Genomic DNA, 20479 nt, shown 5'->3' with positions numbered 1-20479 from the left:
ATGCAGTGAGAAGCTTGTGCAATTAGCAGAAAACCATGCTTTGGTATCCTTTTCTGCCATGTTTTCTGTCAACAAATTTCCCATGTATCATACAGAGCACTTAATGACCTACTTTCCCTCCTCACACAGCACTTGTCTTCCTCTTTAACTTGTAAAGACAGGTAGGTGAATTTCCATTCCACACTGATCGGCAGGAAAAAAATCACTTTGTAAAATTTAACAATAATATACAAAGACAACTTTCGATTAGGGAGGTTTTATGAGCTAAGAAACATATGTTCAACAATTTTAGAGATAAGAGATCATAAATGCCATGCTATGAGCCACTTTTAAACCATAAGTGCTACATGGTGATGTTTTACTACTGGAAGAAATAAAACCTTTCAAGTTTTAAAAGCTTTTGCAATACCAAAGCAGAAGTTATTGATGGATTATCAATGTATGGTATCACTTTTGAAACAAGCAACAACATTTCTTCAATTTTCCTCTGACATTTGTTGAGTAAAGATAACCATTTGACAAGAAGAGACTGTGAGAGCTATCGTGCCAATTGAAGATGGATGAAGCATTTGTTTTGTCACTAATATGGTTGGTGCATCATTTGCAAGCATCCAGAAAGCCCTGAGATAATTTTGTGAATTTGGTACCTATCAGAGATGATATGGATCAGGCTGTTGGAGATCTACAACTGCCAGGGATGACAAGTTCCTAGTCTTTCAGGTTTTGCAACATCACCGCACTACCATGCTCCAGGCTAGAAATCATTTTGAGGCAGTAAGAAGTGTCGCTTTAAGTGGTAGGGCTATAAGATGAAGACTTCTAGAAGCCAATTTGAGATTGAGAAGACCTGCCACTGGTCTGAAGCTTACTACCCAGCACCAAGCAGTGCAATTAGAATTTGCGTATCAATACTAGAACTTGACTGTGGACCAGTGGTCAGTGATGCCCTTCGTGGGTGAGTTGCTATTTTGTCTCTGGCCACCTGATGGCAGAGAGAGAAAGATTATGGAGAAGCACTTGGGAGTGATATTCCCCTAGTAATATCTCTGAGAGGATGCTGTTTGGAGTTTGCTCTATCATAGTATGGGATGTTATCAGCTTTGAGGCATGAACAAAGCTTGTCATTATTGATGGAGGTACTCTGAATGCACACTGATACATTGAGGAGGTGTTAACAAAACATGTAATCCCCTTTGCTCCATTTGCTGGCAAAAATGTTCAGACTGACGCATGACAATGGCTGCCCCCATGTCGCTTGTCATGTGTCTGAATTCCTTTGCAACATGGCAATAAAAGCCCTAAATCGGCCAGCATATAGCCCAGACCTCAGTCCCATCAAGCACCTATGAGATATGCTTGAAAGAAATGTCTGACGTCCTGAATGAAATCAGACCAGTACTACTGGAGTTGTGGATGTGCATCTCCCAGGAAATGATCCAGAACCTTGTGGGTAGCATACTGCAATGCATGGAATCTGTCATCATCATCAGGGGTGGAAACACTTGAAAGTGGTCAGTGACAGTAAGAGAACGTTCAGTTAAACTGAAAATGCAAACATTCACAACTTTTTAGAAAAGTCATAAAATACTGTAAAAAGAACTTAGCACTGACCTTTAACAATGAGAATAATGAGGACAGGGCACCGTCAGTGCAATGCATTGTGTAATCAATAAGAAATAATATTTCAGATAACTAATAACATTTAAAAATTTTTGAAATTTTCTACTATTTTTGCTGGTCAATGTAAATGTGGGTATTTTTACATCCTTGTCTGGGTAAGTTTGGCTTCCTTCCTACCATTTCCTTATCTCACTTGTCACAGCAATAAATTAAAAATGAACATACTGTAATGCCACCTTATTTCTTTTTCAAGCCTTCACATTCTGAAACTGGACTTTTTACACTTCTGCTGTGAAACAGTAATGGCTGAAATCTGTGCTACAAACAATAGAGATATTCTACCCCAAGAGGATTATCTAAATACAGATTTGCAGCGAGTGCATGGTATTGTATAAGTTAGTCGCAGGCAGGCTTGCACCCAGGCATCCACTCCTCCCCTCCCCTATAATCTTTTAGTTTATACTAGAAATAATGGAATTTTTCTAGCACTAAAATCCCTAACTTGCTCAGCTAAATAGTTAATTTTGCCCGGAGAAATGTTAGAAATATTACAAATTTAGAAACTAATTACGAATGGGTAATTTAGTTGAAAATATTGTATTGTTTATCTTTGGGGAAAAACAAACAATAGATTATTGGGGCAATTGGACCTTTCCGGATTGTAAAATGAAAATCCACAGCCTGTTTCCAATCATTCGACCAGGTCAGGAATGGAATGAATGAATGAAGCCCCATCTAGCAGCGAGGATAGGAACTGTGCCGACTGCTGAAGCCAGTTGCACTCTAGGGCAATGATTAATGACTGACAGATGAAATGAAATGATATGGGAGAGTGTTGCTGGAATTAATGATAACAGGAAAAACTGGAGTACCTGGAGAAAAACCTGTCCCACCTCCACTTTGTCCAGCACCAATCTCACAGGGAGTGACCGGGATTTGAACCATGAAACCCAGCAGCGAGAGGCCGACGCACTGCTGTCTGAGGCACGGAGACTTTAGAATCATCATACAATATGTTTTGGTAATTCATAAGCAATAATACATATTTAATAACGGTCTCTTTTCTTGCAAGGAAATGCACACCATGCAAATAGTTACCGGTACCTACTGTTATCCTTATATGTTTGATGTGCACTTATTTTCGGCCTATTTGCTCTTGCGTGGTCCTACTTGCTCTGCTCAGTGGACGAAATGCTACTAAAATCCAGCAGGCAGTGTCTATCCTTCAGGTAAGAGGTAGTTGAAACCCAATAGTTAGGTGTAAGATGTTTTTGGGTGTGCTGAGCTCACCGTAATAATAGCCTACAAGAAGTGTCAAAGCAGATCAGAACAAAGAGCTAGGGAGTACCCCAGAAGTGGCACACATCTCCTGTGTCTTCAGCGAGGTGTGAGAAGTACATGGAGGCCAATGATCCAATGCCCGAAGCAGGAGCTTTCTGGATAAGAGCGACGGAAGAAGATGCTAATGCTATCTTTAAAAAACTTACTCTGCAGTAAGGTACACTACTGTCTGCAAATTTGGAATTAAGAAATTTGAGGAAACTTAACTTCAAAAATTATCTGCATTCACTTCAAAACAGAGGAAAGCAACGGGAAACTACCTCACTCCTCATTTCCCTAGTATGCCTCTTCAGTGATGCCTAGGTCTTCTATGACAGCTGATGGCAGAGCTGTTGAGGATCCAACCAGACTTAAGGCTGAAGACTGAACATACATACTTCAAAACATAAGGGTCTAGAAATGTCAGTAGGAACAATGAAAAAGGAGAGACAAAGATCATAAAACTGTTTAATCATTACATCCTGTAGTACCAGCTGTATGCTCTATTTTGTGGCACTCAGAATTTACCAAGCAGATGCAAATTAATTTACATCTCAGCCTAAATATTTTATTTATTTATTTAGTCTGATCCAGGACACCCTAGATTTGCCATAAGACACAGAATAATACACAATAACAATTTTGAGGGAAGATAAAAAAGATTAATGTTTAAAAAAATGATAGGTTACAATTAACCATGTTAAATGGCATGAACTCCATATAAATGGTGACGAAGAATCGAAACGGAGTATTTGATGAGTAAGACGACTATCTGATCTTGTAGGCTTCTTGCTAGTTTATATTTTTGTCGCCATGTGACGAAAGATTTGGGAATTGTTCCCCTCGCGCCAAAGAAAAGTCCAGTCACCATAATTTTTTTAAGGTTATACGACTCAAGAAAGAAAGGGATGGTTGGATTATAGATATCCTTTTTCTCATTGTCTACGTCAGTCGGCTGAGAGGCTGAAGATTCAAATTTATACTTCTAACAAAGAGAAAAAATCTGAGTTTGTGACAATCATGTTTATTTCATTTATTTAGATTTGTAAAGAGCTAATGGCAGAAATAAGAAACTCTAAAAAGAAAATTTGTTGTAGCAACTGATAGTAAAAGTCTTCATGTACCTCCAGAATTTAAGCAAAGAAAGCTAGTAGTTTGACACAACTGTTAATATTGTGATTGTGGCCACAAACTCTCCAGAATGTACAGAATTCACAAACTGCCACCAATCCCAGGCATGTGGGCAGGTAAAATAAAACATCAAGTCTCAAGAGTGCAGTGCTGGATAAAAGAACCAGTAATAAAAACAAACTTACAAGCAATACTCAACATTCATGAGTAAAATATACAGATAAATGTCAGGCAATATTAATACCTTACATATTGATTGTATTGTACCTGATTTTACAATACAATATCTTATAGACTATACATTAACCACCACCATTCCTCCCCTTATTTGCTCCAGAAAAGTTATTTTCCTTCCCTCCTTTCTCTATTTCCCCTTTCTGTCTAAATATCCTAAATTGGAGCTGCCGTATTGGACTTGTCATCACAAATTTTAAGTAGGTACGGTACTTTTTATTTTTATGTTTTTATAACCCACTTCTTTTACTATTATTTCTGTATCAATAACAATCCAAGGAACTCTCAATTTGTTCCTCAAATATGAATTTACTGTTTTGTATTCTAGTATGTTCTACAAGGAGTGGCACTTACTTTTTCAGAATTTTTGTGCCACAACAACCCTTTTACTCTAATACGTTTTATCCATGGAGTCCAGTGATAAAAATTGTTTTCTAGTAATCCCAATCGATCAGCCCTTTTCCTTTTTAACACAGTTAATTCCATATTACAAACCCACCCCAATGGTGTGTAGGGGAATCAAGTCTGCCTTCTACTCAGAAGACATGGATTAAATTCTAGGCCAGACTGTGGACTTTAATTCAGGACCAAGGACTGGAACAGGGCTTTCTCAGCCTTGTGAGATGAACTGAGGCACTGTCTGGCACAAGAGGCAGCAGATCCGACCACAAAAGCCAAGCGATAAGTCTGAGGATATCATCATGCTGATCACTAGACTATATAAGCCATCTGGATGGGCAGCAGTTGTCTTGGTAGACCAAGGCTAGTAATGGCTGGTACACCACGTACTTGTTTGTTTATTTCTATATTACAGCAAATTGTGGTTACTTAAATGTCTGTAACTGATAAATAATTGACTGCAATACAATGCTCTGCAAAGCTAATATGCAAAATAACAAGCCCTTTTGGTCATCAGTAAACACACTTGACTTAAATTTGAAACATAGTGTACTCTCTGTTAAAAGATGCTCATGTCCTTCAGTCTCTTTACTTGTGGTTATTGAGGTTCTGTTTGCAAATTATTTGTTCATTGGTGTATATAACAATAATAATGTTACTGGCTTTATGTTCCACCAACTACTTCGGAAGGTTTATGGAGATGCCAAGGTGCCAGAATTTAGTTCTGCAGGAGTTCTTTAATGTGCCAGTAAATCTGCCGACATGAGGTTGACGTATTTGAGCACCTTCAAATGCTACTGGACTGAGCCAGGATCAAAGCTGCCAAGCTGGGGTCAGAAGGTCAGCGCCTCAACCGTCTGAACCACTCAGCTCGGCGGTGTAAATAACAGTTCACATGATTACCTACACTGAATTTTATCAATCAAGATTACCTTCTCTCAAACTAGTTATCTCTGGACTCTGTTCACTTTTATAATGCTGTAGTTGTGGAATGAATGAATGAATAAATCGTGATGTGCATTTAGGGCTGTCACTATCTTCGACTAATCCTTGATATAAAGTATCAGCTACAAAAAATTGTGTTTCCCTGTTAAAACCCCTATCAAACTGCTAATAATTTTCTTTGCGAGCTAAAGAATATCATAGAAAGCTATCAAAATCTTTTAATGGAAGCAAATTATTTGATTACAGAAATGTAGCTTCTTACCACTTCAAAATGCTAGATCTTATACATTTTCCTTATATAAATACGTCAAACATATGTAATATTATAAACAAAAAGCTGTATTTATTTATTTTCATAGAAAAGCTTTCTGAGATGAGTATTGCAAGTAATACATGACAGGGTCTCAGTGCAGAAGCAACGTGACATCTGTGAATGAGCGTGCTGGTGCTAGGGAGTGTGGTATATGCAAACAACAAACTGGTACTTGACAATAAGTTAAATGATATAGTACTGAATATAAGATTGACATTACTTCTTACCTGTTCATAATTTCGAATAAAGTCACGAAGCTCCTTCTCTTTATCTTCTAGAGTACCATAGAGCTGCTTCATTTGGTTAAGGAGATCAAACTTCTCAGCTTTTAACCGCTTTCGATCGGCTTTTAAAGCTGAAATTATAACCGTATAACCATACAGGCAAAATAATACATAAAGTGTGATACTTAATATGGTGTAAGCTATAATACCCTTCTTCCTACTTAGAATGAAAGAGTTGAAAATTTGACCCTCATTAAGACTCAAGCCACACAAATCTGAAATATCTTGACAGTCAACTGGGCTAGCAATGTACCTATCTGGAGAATGAAGGTTTCAAATTTTATCCCCTAGGCAGTTACATTATTAGCTCTTTCATCCTACTTAAAGATAGCTTAAAGGTGAATTCTGCTAAAACATTGGCCAAGAAATAGCCCAAAGTCTGAATATGATTTTCATAGATAGTTCACAGATACTCGAAAACTTGGGGCACATGAGGAAATCAATCAATCAAGCAATCAATCAATCAATCAATCAATCAATCAATCAATCAATCAATCAATGGATTTTTCTTCGCTAATCCTCATTTGATCCACATGCTCCTCTGGGCTAGCAGCAGGAAACCAAGTGTTACTCCTCTCCTATACATCTTCCAAATTCGTATCTGGCTGAAGTGACATTTGACGACATATCCATGGTATAGTTCTACTAAATAATGTAGCTTTCCAACCTGTTCAACAATGACTCTAAATTCCCAGATTTGAGAGCCCATATAATTTTGTGATTGAACCCTCATTCCAAATGGGTAAAATTTTGTAATTGCTGAAATTACTTTTGGGTAGGTGAAAGTGGTTTTATGAGGTCCAATCTGTTCTGAGCCTTCTTCCAGAATGAAGTTTGGCTGGTGTTTTGCCATTTTCTAGTGGAGTGGTCTGCTATTTGTACAGTATCACCGTCAACTTATCTTAATGGACCCAGGTCCAGACGCCATACACTTCAACTTTTGCTTTACTGATGACGATGCGTGTTGTTTAAAGGGTCGTAACATCTAGGTCATTGGCCCCTGATGGTATGAAATAAGTCTAAATGCATTGACAATTTAAAAGTCCAAAATACGAATTTAAAATAATCAGCAGAGCCAACTTACAATACTGAAAGTTAATTCCAAAGTCGATCCATGGCTAGAATTTAAAAAGATTATGAACAATGATAATGAATGCATCCGACCTGCAATGCCTTACCTTTCCAGAAACTGTATTGAAAAATTAGTATTACTGACCAAAGGACTGGTTACAAAGCGCAATTCTGAATCAATGATTCTTGTTGTCCAAACGGGTACAAAATCCAGGTGAACTGCCCCTCATAATGGTACTTATCACTAGTAAAGTAGAGTCACGGTATTTTGCAAGTTGCAGTACTAATCAAGAGTAGCGTAGACTCATGGTATTCCAAACATTATGGCACTACTCACAAGTAATGTACGTCACACAGGTAACGCAAAGCTACCGGTATGGCGTTTCTCATATAACGGTGCCACTTGTAGGCAACACAATCCCAAGGTGTTCCTCACATAGGTGTACTAGTTACAGGGACTCGTACTATCCTGTGGTGTTCCTCACACAGTGGGTACTAATCACAGGCAATGCAGACCCACAGTGTCGCTCATATAGTGCTAGTAATCACAGGCAATGCCCAGACCTGTGGTGTTTCTCACAGTGGTACTAATTACAGGCAACGTATGCCCGTGGTGTTCCGCATATAGTGGTACTAATCACAGGTACTGTAAACCCATAGTGACTCACCCACTATTGTTACTAATCACAAACCTACTGTGTACCTAACATAGTGGTACTACTGGCAAGTAAAGGCGGCCCATGGTTTTCCCCGCGTGATGGTACTAATAACAAGTAGTTTCACGGTTCTAATTCAATCATCCCTTGGTCGCCCCTTTTAGTTGCCTCTTACAACAGGCAGGGGATACCGTGGGTGTATCCTTTATCTGTGTCCCCCACCCACAAGGGGTTTTGCTTTACTGTCTGGACTGCTCTCTCCACTCAGCCACTAGTTGCTGAGAAACTTTGGGTAATGGCATGTTGGTTGCAGAAGATCCTGAATTCGTTACACTTGAAGATGACAGCATTGTCACTGATCATCTGTTCTGGCAGTCTATTCTGAGAGAAAATTTCTTTCAGGCCTGAGATAGTATCTGTAGCAGGTGGAGTTTGTTTTGAGCTTCTGACATTACATCGGTGACAACACAGAAGAAATATCCTAGGAATGGTCCTGCATGGTCTATATGAAGAGTGTATAATTTTCTTCACATACCAGCAGGTGAGCACCTTTTAACAAGTGTTCAATATCTCGATTAATACCTTTCCAATAACAACAGTCATGTGCTAGCATCTTCATTTTGACATTCCCAAATACGAGTATTGTTATTACAAAGCTCACTCAGAATGGTGCTTGTAGTGTTCGAGTGATCACAACATGGTTAACCCTCATTATAATACCTTGATGCACAGAATATTCAGCGTCCAAGATATCCCCATTTAGAAGCCTATACTTTAGAGTCTCTCATTCATGATCATTATTTGTGATGTTTTGTATCATTTTAACTGTGACAGTTCCATGTTTCCTCAGTGTTGAAACGAATATTCCACTGTCTTCCATTTTGAATTTGGAATCTTTGTGTCAACATTCCTATGTAGACTTGATGGCCCATGTTCAATGTTGTAGTCAAATCCACTCGATAAGTCTGTTAGCAGACTACTGGTAAGAGATTAGTTGGGAGCAAATATTCACTAAAGTGGCTTTTATCAACTATTGGTATCAAGTACAAGATATTAGAATCATTCCGTATTGATGGTTTTCACTTTACAAAGGTGAAAAATGAGAGTATCCTCCTAAGATGGCTCAAACGAGCCGAAACATGTTTGAATTTGCTTACTCCGTCTAATGACGGAATATTTATTGTATTGAATTAGGAGGATACTCTCACTTTTCACCTTTGTAAAGTATTGGTATCAAGGTGAATTTCTTCTTTACATACATTGTTAAAACATTTTAAAGCTCCAGCAGACTGATATAGCTTCTCAATCCAATTTCCTGTACATTGTTAAAACATTTTAAAGCTCCAGCAGACTGATATAGCTTCTCAATCCAATTTCCTGTAATTATTTTCAGCTGTTTTTAATGATTGTGATATAAAAGCCATTGGCCTTTCTTGCCAGTCTACTATGCGAGAGAAAAGTGCGGCTAATCCATAAGGACTTACATCAGTGGTCGATACCAAGGGTTTTGAAGCATTGAAGGGTGTCAGGATGCATTCAGTGGCTATTTCTCATTTGATGGCCTGGAGGAACTCTTCACATTCTGATGTCCACTTAAATTTGTTATCCTTCTTGAGGAGATGAATTCTTTGATATCAGAGGGACAGTCTGCATTGATGACAGCATGTATTATGAAGGTACTTCTGTATTACTTGTTTTGAGATGATGTAACCAAGAAAAATTCTAGTTTTAGTGACGAAATACATTTCTGTTTATTGATGTGGATGTTATACTTGTGTAACTGCTGTAAACACTTTTCAAGTCAAGTATAACATTCTTCAGTGGTGAATCCCTGAACACTGTTATCTAAATATGGAGCTGATAGTGACTGTTGTTTTAAGAGGAAGTACAGCTAGGTAACCATCCTCCATCAAAGTAGGCCTATGCTGTGAATCCATTAAGGTAATGTAGAATTTGATCAATAATCCAAAAAAATTCAGTTGGGACACATTTTAGTTTTTTTTTTTTTTTTTTGCTAATTGCTTTACGTCGCACCGACACAGATAGGTCTTATGGCGACGATGGGACAGAAGGGCTAGGGGTGGGAAGGAAGCAGCCGTGGCCTTAATTAAGGCACAGCCCCAGCATTTGCCTGGTGTGAAAATGAGAAACCACGGAAAAACATTTTCAGGGTTGCCGACGGTGGGGTTCGAACCTACTATCTCCCGAATACTCGATACTGGCCGCACTTAAGCGACTGCAGCTATAGAGCTCAGTCGTTTTCTTTTTAGTTTAAATCCTAGCCAAATTAACTTATTTACATAATTCTTTCTGTAATGTGTTCCCTGGTTCAATACCCTCAGGAGTTTTATGATTTCTGAAAAATATCCGCACCGAATGTAGTTATAAGAGCTTAAGTGAAACTCTGCATTAATTCACATTAGCATTGGTAGTGGTGCTTAAGTGAAACAATGCATTGACTCACATTAGCGATCCTAGTGGTAGAAAAAAGGCAAACTGCTAATCTAATCGATCAGATAATGATGATTAAGAAAAGGACTGTCATTTTAGGAATAAATAAAGAATATATTCTCATACTTTATTATATTTTATTTACCTAAAATCCGTAGCTCATATCCCTAGGATATTTTCAACAATTAGTTGCTTGCCTGAAGGACTAGAACTGTGGATTTTTGTAACACTACTCTTTTTTCAGAAATCAGCCAGAACAAATCAAGTAATCCTAACTCCGAAATTCACCAAAGGTGATATATTATGCTTCGTTACTTTATTGTGTTGACACAACAAACAAGAACGAGACCAAACAAATCTCTCTGACAAGCGAGACTAGACGAGAAGTGGCTCGAATGCCTGGGTGGCTTAAGTTATCGAGCTTATCAAAGAACTTGCGTCGAAAAGGAAGTGTCAGGAACGGACGGGGTTTTACAGTTGATGTATCACATATAATGGTAGTTGTGGTGCCTGGGAGGGTTCGAGAGGACGAGCTTGGCTGTCACAGCGAGAGGACGTACATGCTTCCCGCTGACTTATCTCTTCTCGCCAGGCGATCTGTACTTTCGAAGTACTAGTCAGGCAGTTGTACTTGTTGGTACATTTTTGAAAGAGCATTGTCTACTGTGTGTACTTTTAAGTACGCAGTACGAGCATTGTCAGGAAGCACTTCTCAGTGCTAGCTCTTTTTCAGGTTTTATTTCAGGACGACAAGGATGGAGCAGCTATACATCCCAGCGAGACCGGCCGACTACGACTTCGGGGCAGTGATGAAGGATCTCCAAGTAAGGCTGTGCTAGGAGCCCGCTCCCGACCTTAGGATCCCGGCGCTGATGGTGTACAACCGGTGGGGGAAGCACACTTACAGGGAGAAGTTTGTCATAATCGATCTCCTTGCAGCGACAGCGGAGCACTTTGGAGAGGAGACGAACACCCAGCTCATCCACGAGATGATCCCTGGCTGGACGGTCATCATCCGCCCTAAGCCAAGCCGCATTCACACCTTCAAAGGTCTGGCGTCTCAGCACTTCCAGGTCGTCCGGATACCAGGAGTCAGGGAGTCGCTGGACGACACAGGCAGCCAGGAGGCAGACATCCAGACGTCACAGGGGACGTCCACCGTCCAGACGCAGACTGCCAAGAGGCAGAGGGCAAGCAGGTGCGAACGGACCGACGCTCCTTGGCTGCCCCAGGGCCGAGGACCGAGAACGACGGTGGCACTCTCAAGCGCAGTACGGCGCGACCCAGGTTGATTTGCTGTACTTCACGAAGTATACGCAGACCCGACAAGGCCACCAACCAGGAAAGTCTACCACCTGCCCAGGCCACCCAGGGAAGGCCCACAACCTGGGCGCAGACCAGGAAGACGACCCGGATGGTGGAAGGCGGCACGGAGACGGAAGCAACCGGGCGTTCAGAGGCTGCCACGGAGGCTTGGCCTGCTAGCGCATCGTTCACGATGAAGACATCAATGTACACCCCTCAGGACAGGGAATGCAACAAGATGCCAGCAATGACCTACGCCACTGCCGCCAACCTGGAGGAGGGAGAAACCGGCGCTGCAGCGGGACCACCCGCTACCCAAGGGTCACCAGGTCGGGAGGAAGGTCACCAGGATGAGGCCTCCTCCCCCGCCAAGCAGAGACCGCCACCAGAAAGCAGACGCCGCCCCCCGGACAAGAAAGAAGACGACGCCGCCGGCCCACCAGGAAAGGGCCACCCAGCCGCAACCCAGGACTGCTCCCAGGATAGCAGTCGACCGAGGGGCCAATCAGGGGAGGACCTCAGCGGGTAGCGGCAATCAGGTGAGATCGAAACGTCCCCCGCAGCTGCTCTTGCAGTGTTTCCGCTGCCTGAGGTGGGGCCACCGGTAGGAGAGTTGTGGACTCTTAGTGAGGTGCAAGCGTTGTGGGGGTGATCACCACTAGACGGCCTGCGCAGCACTTAAAAGAGGCGCCGGTGTGCACCAGCTGCGCGAGTGGCCACCCGGCCTCTCAACGCAGTTGACCTGTGTACCGGGCAATGGCGCGGGCAGAGAGGAAGGAGGCCCAGCGTCATGTTCCACTCCCATCCAGGAGGCCCCCCGCCCAGGCGGGCTTGGCCTCATTATCCGGGATCGGAGACTGGGTACAAGGACCCCCAGCGGCGGCGCTGTGCGGCGGGCCCTAGTGGCTATCGACGCATGGCTCCGCATCCGGCAAGGCCCGCGCTAGTCACGGCAGTGCCCAGACGGACTGATCCCTTGACAACTGGAATGGCGAGAATATGGATCATGGCTAGTGCATAATACCTTTTCTCTACTAACACAAACACCTGGACCTATCCAGAAACCACATCCTTGCATGTGCTATCAAAATTTGTCAGGTCTTACATGTAGGCTCTTTCTTTTTCCCCCTATATGGTTTATCCCTTACCCTTAATACCACGCCTTAACACCACCTTACCAACACAAACCTTGCCTGGTAGCTCGTCTGACGTGCAAACAGGCAGGTACTCCTGTAGTACCATTCCAGCTCTTCCCTGCCATCTCTTTTCTTCTAATAGCATGTCGGAGGCAATGTAGATTGAACCGACTGCCACGCGGGGGAGTGGCCTTCCGGGACCAGCGCAGCGTAGTCATCTTCTAGTGAGATGGCTTCAACACGAGACATTGTATCAACGACAATGTTATCTGCTCCCTTTATATGCTGAATATCAGTTGTGAACTGGGATATGAAGGACAGTTGATAAGTTGGGCTGGGGATAGCTTTCTATGCATTGAGAAAATGCATAAAGCAGAGGCTTGTGGTCCGTATATATGGTGCAGTGTTGTGCTTCCAGTATATAGCGGAAATGCTGGACAGCCTCGTACACAGCTAACAATTCCTTGTAATAGGCCGGCCATGTTACCTGATGCGCTGAAAGCTTCTTGCTGAAAAATGCTAGGGGCTTCCAATGTTGTCCAACTTCCTGCTCCAACTTGAGTATTTGATGCATCGGTAAAGAGACCTAGAGGCGCATCTGGCAATGGATGAGCAAGGTCAGTGGTTTGCGCTAGGCTTTCTTTGGATTCGTGGAAAGCACGTTGCAATTCTGGAGTCCAGGGGACAGGTTTAGAACCCTTAAGTTTAGAATTGGCTAGGACGTTCACCAACGGCGCCTGCAATTCAGCCGCATGTGGTAGGAAACGTCTATAGAAGTTGACCATGCCCAAGAACTGGCGGAGGCTCTGGACAGTCTTCGGTAGAGGATATTCCAGGAGAGATTGGCTTCTCTCTGGTGGAAGTTTTGTACCGTCCTTTGAGAGCCGATAGCCCAAGAAGGTTACCTCACTTGTACCTAATACGCACTTGGATGGATTTATGACTACACTGTAATCAGCTAATTTCAGGAAAAGTACGCGGAGATAGTACGGAGACTTATATGCCCTCTCCTTTACATCCTTACTATAACCCCTACATACCCTCATAACCATGTGCATAGATCTGTACCATTTATTTGCAATCCCGTTAGTTATCTGCACATTTCCCGACACAAAAAATCAGCAGATCTTCATTCGGATGAATCACTGTCAAATTTTGTGTACCACGTCCAGAACCATGGTCAATATATTTATCTTGCTCTTTAATATTCAATCGTCTGTTCTTACGTTGGCTATGCTATAGTACTTAACTTTTCATGAACTAACTGCTGCACACTGTAAATACAATCACTTGTTTATGTTAATAAATGCGTTATATATATGACTAAAGTACCTACATATAAATAGAAGTCGTTTGCAGTATAAAACGCAATTTCTCACATTTTCAAATTCAATATTGCGTGTAGAGAAAGTCTACCTGTTCCCTGTTTAATGTAAAGATAGTTGAACACAAAATGTAAGCGGTAGGGACAAACCTGCAAGCGCCTCTCTGGCATGTTGGAGCTCTATTTCGAGTGCTTGAATGCGAAGAGGATCGTCGAAGTCCACGACGGCGGCGCCTGCTCCAGCGCCAGAAGACCCCGCCGCTCCTGCCAGACTGCCCGATGCCACCAACTTGCGCAGCTCCGCTACCTCGCACTGCAGCCGCTCGTTCTCCAGTCGTAACCGCATGGTGACGGCGGGGTTATTGTCGCAGTTTAGACCCGAAGATTTGCCTCTACTACGTGCAGACGATGAAGACGACAGGGACAGCGGTTCGATCAGTCCAGAATCTGAAAAACAATATATGCCATGCACATTTTTGCCTTCACAAGGAGTTTTGTAACTTAACTATCATATAAACATTCGTACACAGACAGGCTGCATAGCGTAGTGGTTTAGTTGCTCAACCGTGCGCTCAATACTGATGCAGTCGAATAACATTAAATACGAAAGAGCTGTATAGGTAGACTTCCTAGGACGTTAAAGAACATTTATTCACGACAAATTCTGATACTTTGATGTCTCTTAAACAACAACGATAGTTAGTGAGATATAGCGTATGATAATAATTAGACCTCGGATTTTTAGGTGATAATAGGTTAGAATGCAAAGTAATTTGGTTTGTAGGTAGTGTCATGCAACCCGTTGTACCATAATGTAAGAAGAGTAGCATCAATTCAAGGAGTTCTATAGGCTGTACTCCTAATATCTATGCAAATCTCATAGCATCAGTGTAATACTTGTATTCATGCACATTGTGCGCAATTAAATATTTATTAAATCTCATAGCATAACCGTTGTACAGTGTAGGGTATACTTGTTACTGGCGAAAGTATGTTTGCATTCTAACCTATCAGAACCTAATAATCCGGACTCTAATAATAATAATAATAATAATAATAATAATAATAATAATAATAATAATAATAATAATAATAATAAGCTTGATAAATTAGAAATATTAGAATTATAAGGAAAATATTAGGTCCTCTAAGAAGTGCAGAGTTTTGGAAATTAAGTAACAATGAAATTTACCAGAACATAGAAAAAAAATCAGAAACAATGAGAAAAAAATAGATTGCTATTTCTTGGACACATTTACAGAATGGATGTCAATATACTAACTAAACGAATCTTCTAGTACCTTTGGGAAAAGAAATCAACCACCACCTGGATTCAAGAAGTCAAGAAAGACCTGGAAAGGAACAACGTCCGAGAAGAAGAATTATTGGAAAGAAAGATTTTTAGGAGAAAAGTCTTACAAATGGAAGGATTCCAAGGGAGGATGGAAAAGAAACAGGCACAAAGTGGACTGAAGACAGGAAAAAGAAGCACAGTGAAACAATGAAAGAATACTGGAAGAAAAGGAAAGAACAACCAAGGAGGAAGAATTGAAATTGTAACGTGGTCCTTAGAAGGCCGGAAAGCAATAATAATAATAATAATAATAATAATAATAATAATAATAATAATAATAATAATAATAATAATAATAATAATAATAATAATAATAATGTTATTGGCTTTACGTCCCATTAACTACTTCTGATGGTTTTCGGGGACGCCGAGATGCCGGAATTAAGTCCCACAGGAGTTATTTTACGTGCCGACCCGAGGCAGATGTATAAATACCACCGGACTGAGCCAAGATCGAAACTGCCAAGTTGGGGTCAGAAGGCCAGCGCTTCAACCGTCAGAGCCACTCAGCCAGGCCTTTTATTATTATTATTATTATTATTATTATTATTATTATTATTATTATTATTATTATTATTATTATGTCCCCTTCCGTAGCATAACGGTTAGTGTTGCCAGAAATTTGAGATTGGTAGGAGGGCTGGTATGTGGTTAAAATGGCACCTTCGTGGATAAGCGAGGCGTCTAAATCAGTGGCGTGACTGCTAAGACGCAGAACCCGTGGTACTGGGAGGAAGGATATGTTGCAAGGCCTTCTAAGGAGCCCTAAATCAAAACAATCAAACACCTAATGGTGATAAGAGACTGTAAATAAAGGTCCTTATTCAGATTATTATTTTTATAAGGGGACTTTGAGGGATTCCTCGTAGAATGGCTCACAAAACTTGGTGACATCATAGGTCTACTTGCAAGAAGAAGAGTGGTTTCTTCCGTCTCTCTTGCCTCAACATCGTTCACTAAAGAGTCTAACATCGTTTTCAGGCCTGCCTTGCACTGCTTATCCTTCACGACTAAGTCCAGTTGACTCTTTGAAAAAAAAATCCACCATCCATTTATCTCATGACCTGATCTACGAAGCCGCTACAAACACATATTCCCATCAGAAAAGTTCACTGCTAACGTGACGTCTATGAGTGGGACGAGCGTGAAACTAAAGCGTTTTCCCCCCCTCCCAAGCGGTTTAACGTCTCAGTAACTGAAACGCTTAATTAAGGCACAGGCCCAGCATTTGCTTGTTATGAAAATGGGGAAACCACAGAAAATAATCTTCAGGGCTGCCGACAGTGAGGTTCGAACCTACTATCCCTCGAATTCAACCTCTCAGCTACTCAGTTCACACCACGCAGCCAATGCGTTCGGTGAAACCAAAGAGTTGCGAGGCGAAGTTTGGTCTATCAACTCTCACGTTCGTTAGAAAATACCATGGATTGCCACTGCCAATTCACTGCGCAACCTCTGTTGCAACATTTTGATTGGTCATATTATTTATTTATTTATTTATTTATTTATTTATTTATTTATTTATTTATTTATTTATTTATTTATTTATTTATTTATTTATTTTGCTAGTAGTTTAAACGTCGCACTAACACGTCGAAGGTTTTCGGTGACGTAAGGATAGGAAGGGATTAGGATTGGAAAGGTAGCGGCCGAGGCCCGAATTAAGGTACCTACATTTGCCTGGTGTAAAATGAAAACCACGGAAAACCGCCTTCAGGGCTGTCGACGATGGGATTCGAACCCATCACCTCCCGAATGCAAGCTCACAGCTACGCGACCCTAACCGCACTGCTAACTCGCTCGGGGGATAATATGACGTCCTTCTAACTGCTTATCAGACGCCGGGGTGACAGAATTTTGTTCTGCTGGATTTCTTTAACGTATACTGGATATGCTTTATGCCTTCTTCGTCGAATACTCTCCTCATGCTCACCTCCCTACTTGTACAGTCAATTTCACCACCTGTCATCCAATCACAGTTTCGGAACACGGTCAAAATCTGATACACTCTTATCTATTCCAACCACACGATACACAAACTCATTTGTAATTTCTTCGGCACGACAATAGAATACACTACTACCCGTCTCCGTCAGAGGAGCCTCACCTGCTAGTTTTAGGCAACTTTGTCACCGCTACCTACTAAGTAATGCTATGGAAATATTGTAGATTTAGCCTTCCTCAAACTATAGACTTTATATAATCCCACTGTTATTACCAGGGTTAATAGAAATTAGCTTATCATGTCATAATTGTGTAAATCATCATCATCATCATTCTTCTATTTTTTCCTATTTTTATTTTTTATTTTTATCGTAATATTGTATTGTTTAGTAGTTGCAAGATGTTTGTATTTATTTCAATTTTGCACATGTAAATACTGTATTTTCTGGTTAGATGGAAGAGAGGGCCTAATAACCTTAATCTTGCCAGACAAAATAAATCCATTGTATTGTATTGTATTGTATGGTATGGTATTAACGACACGAAGTAATTTTATTTCCATCCTCATTCTCATTACCCTGAATTCTGCGGACGTGTATGTTATTACGTTTTCCAGTTCATTGAGTAGGTTCTCAAAATATTCCTCCTATCTGTCCAGAACACACCTGGAATCTACAATGAGATGACCAAAAGTTACTAATTTCACCTTTCTTTCCATTTAAATTATATTATTATACTCCAAAAAGGTTTCCCCGCACCTGAACTAACATATATACGTTTTTTAAAAGCCTATGACATTTCTGCTAACTCTTAATATTAATGATTTGGTACTATTAGGTAATGTTGCGAGTCCAGGATATTTTTGTGTAATCGTCACTTTTACGTTAATGTGCCTTGTCTGCTTCTTTCAAGCAGGGTGCCAAGTCTTTCCCCATTTTTACACTGTTCCTTAATACAAATCCACACTTCTCTCTCGACAAACATTTTCCGAACTCTGTCACAGAAACAAGACAACATTAACACAGGTACAGACATTTACTGGCAAGTGAATCCGAATGCGTTGTTCTTGAGCTCGACTACAGTGCCTATTAAGAATCGAATGCACGTCAATAATTTTCTCCTAAGGCTTTAAAGATTAAATTCTAAACCCTGTTTGGTTACGTTTTCTTTTCACAATAGTCCGAATTTACAGCTTATAAGTAGAAGACTATCAGTAGCCCGCCTGGTGGCCATGATCGTTAAGGCGCTGAAGTCTAAAAGGTCTGACACCGAGATTAGCCGGTTCGAGTCCCGTTGGTGGAAAAAGAATCACCATCAGAATGTTGGCCGACAGGGTAGGGGAGGTGGTTGTATACAATTTCTAAACACTAGATTGCGTGCCAAAAGCCTGGATTAAATTCCAAACCTTTCCGCAGTGCTCATATGGAGTGAGGGCATATGACGCTGTTGATGGTGATTCGTCCGTCGGATGGGGACGTTAAGCCTTGAGCAGACCCCTTGGTGCTATTCAACAGGAGTAGGCTATGTGCCGACACCGCGTTTCACCCTCTCCCTACTATCACATATCACGTTATTCATTTCATCTTATTAACTCCTCTGATGAGGTTGACGTCAGTAAGGGCATCCAGTCATAAAAACCCGCCACGACAGATTCACCTCACCTCATACCCGAGCCCGTAGGGAAACGGGACAAAGTACAAGAATATCAGTAAGCTTTTTCTTCTTTTATTACAGCTACATACTTAAAGATTTTCTTTCTACTAAAACACTGACTTAATGATTAAGAAGCTATTATTCTGTATATAAAACATTCAAGATTTTTAAGCCGACAGAGATGATTCTTAGGAAGATTTCGTTGTATGATATTTTGATCTTAAAATACGAGTCATCTTCGTGGTACAGTGTATCTCTACAAGAGATTGTGAAGTATCAGGCAGTTGGCTGAGTCGTTATTGGTCTGATATCCCATGGTCACGTGCTTGCCGAGCCGTTGCCATACAACGCGAATGACTGAAGCGGCACCCAGCAAAACGTGGAATCATATTCCCGTATCATCGATAAAGAATGCAAAGCAACTGACAAACAAAAAATGGAACTAAAAGTTAGTAACCAAATCAGTCATAGTGAGGAGGTAAGAGAATGTTTCCTGAACAGATTAAGGATAGTAATATTTCTACTCTGTTTGTTGTATGACATTAAACTTCAGAGTCACTATCTATCAAGTATCTAATAATGAACTGTCCAGCTTTTATCTGTTCCGTAAAAAAGAAGAAAAGTACAAATAAGTAAATCTGAATCCACTATCCAAGCTATAGCAGACATAGTGCCAAAACACTCGTCAATTATCAGACATAATCTGTATTCCACATTACTGTGAAAATGCTTAAAATGCCATTAAAATAGAGGGCAGGAAATCCAATAGATAACCGTACCAGACATAACCTGCTTGCTATAAAATGGCAATAAAACATAGAAAAAGAGTAAACTTCATTGTCATAATTATTGATTTGTGTGAACTGATCAGGAGGCCGATCTGTTGGATTCCCTAATAGGGACGGCTATCTGTTAGTTATTCTTTCTATAAATAAATATATAGATAACCGAAAAAAGTTTAAGTTACTCTTTCGCCGTTCTGTTAGAAACAAACTGAAATATTTCGGAGATTCATTACCTCTGTTTGAAATAATGACCAAAAAAAATAGAGATTTATTAACTTTAAATATGAATTCTTACTGGTTACGTGATAATTACTCTACCACAGTAAATAAGCATCTACAGTCGGCGTTATTTTTGTTTGAAAGATAAAAGAGACTTCATTTTCCAAAAGCTGTAATATTCGTAAAACAATTCTTTCTAATCCAGCGTCAGTAATTAAGTGCTTTATGTCTGTATAGTACCGTAAAGTAAATTAAATAAATTTGTTCCTCAGCGCTGTATTTCTTAACGTTTTTGACATAATTCTGTTCACACACACACACACTCTCTCTCTCTC

At 40.7% G+C, this 20479-nt stretch overlaps 1 protein-coding gene across 3 annotated transcripts in view; it reads right to left on the bottom strand.

The window, feature by feature from the left end:
• Liprin-gamma (liprin protein kazrin) overlaps window positions 1–20479 on the bottom strand; it is a 468379-nt gene that overhangs the window by 166725 nt on the left and 281175 nt on the right. For all 3 annotated transcript variants that reach the window (XM_067146080.2, XM_068227243.1, XM_068227244.1), the window contains exons 3-4: window positions 14340–14636; window positions 6190–6317 (exon numbers count right to left, since the gene is read on the bottom strand). In XM_067146080.2, the coding sequence (XP_067002181.2) occupies window positions 6190–6317; window positions 14340–14636 (425 nt within the window). The remainder of the gene's footprint in view (window positions 1–6189; window positions 6318–14339; window positions 14637–20479) is intronic.

Source organism: Anabrus simplex, chromosome 4 (genome assembly GCF_040414725.1).
Source record: "Anabrus simplex isolate iqAnaSimp1 chromosome 4, ASM4041472v1, whole genome shotgun sequence".
Classification (NCBI taxonomy): Eukaryota; Metazoa; Arthropoda; class Insecta; order Orthoptera; family Tettigoniidae; genus Anabrus; species Anabrus simplex.
Note: the sequence above shows the minus strand (reverse complement) of the source record. Positions and strands in the feature narration are given on the sequence as shown.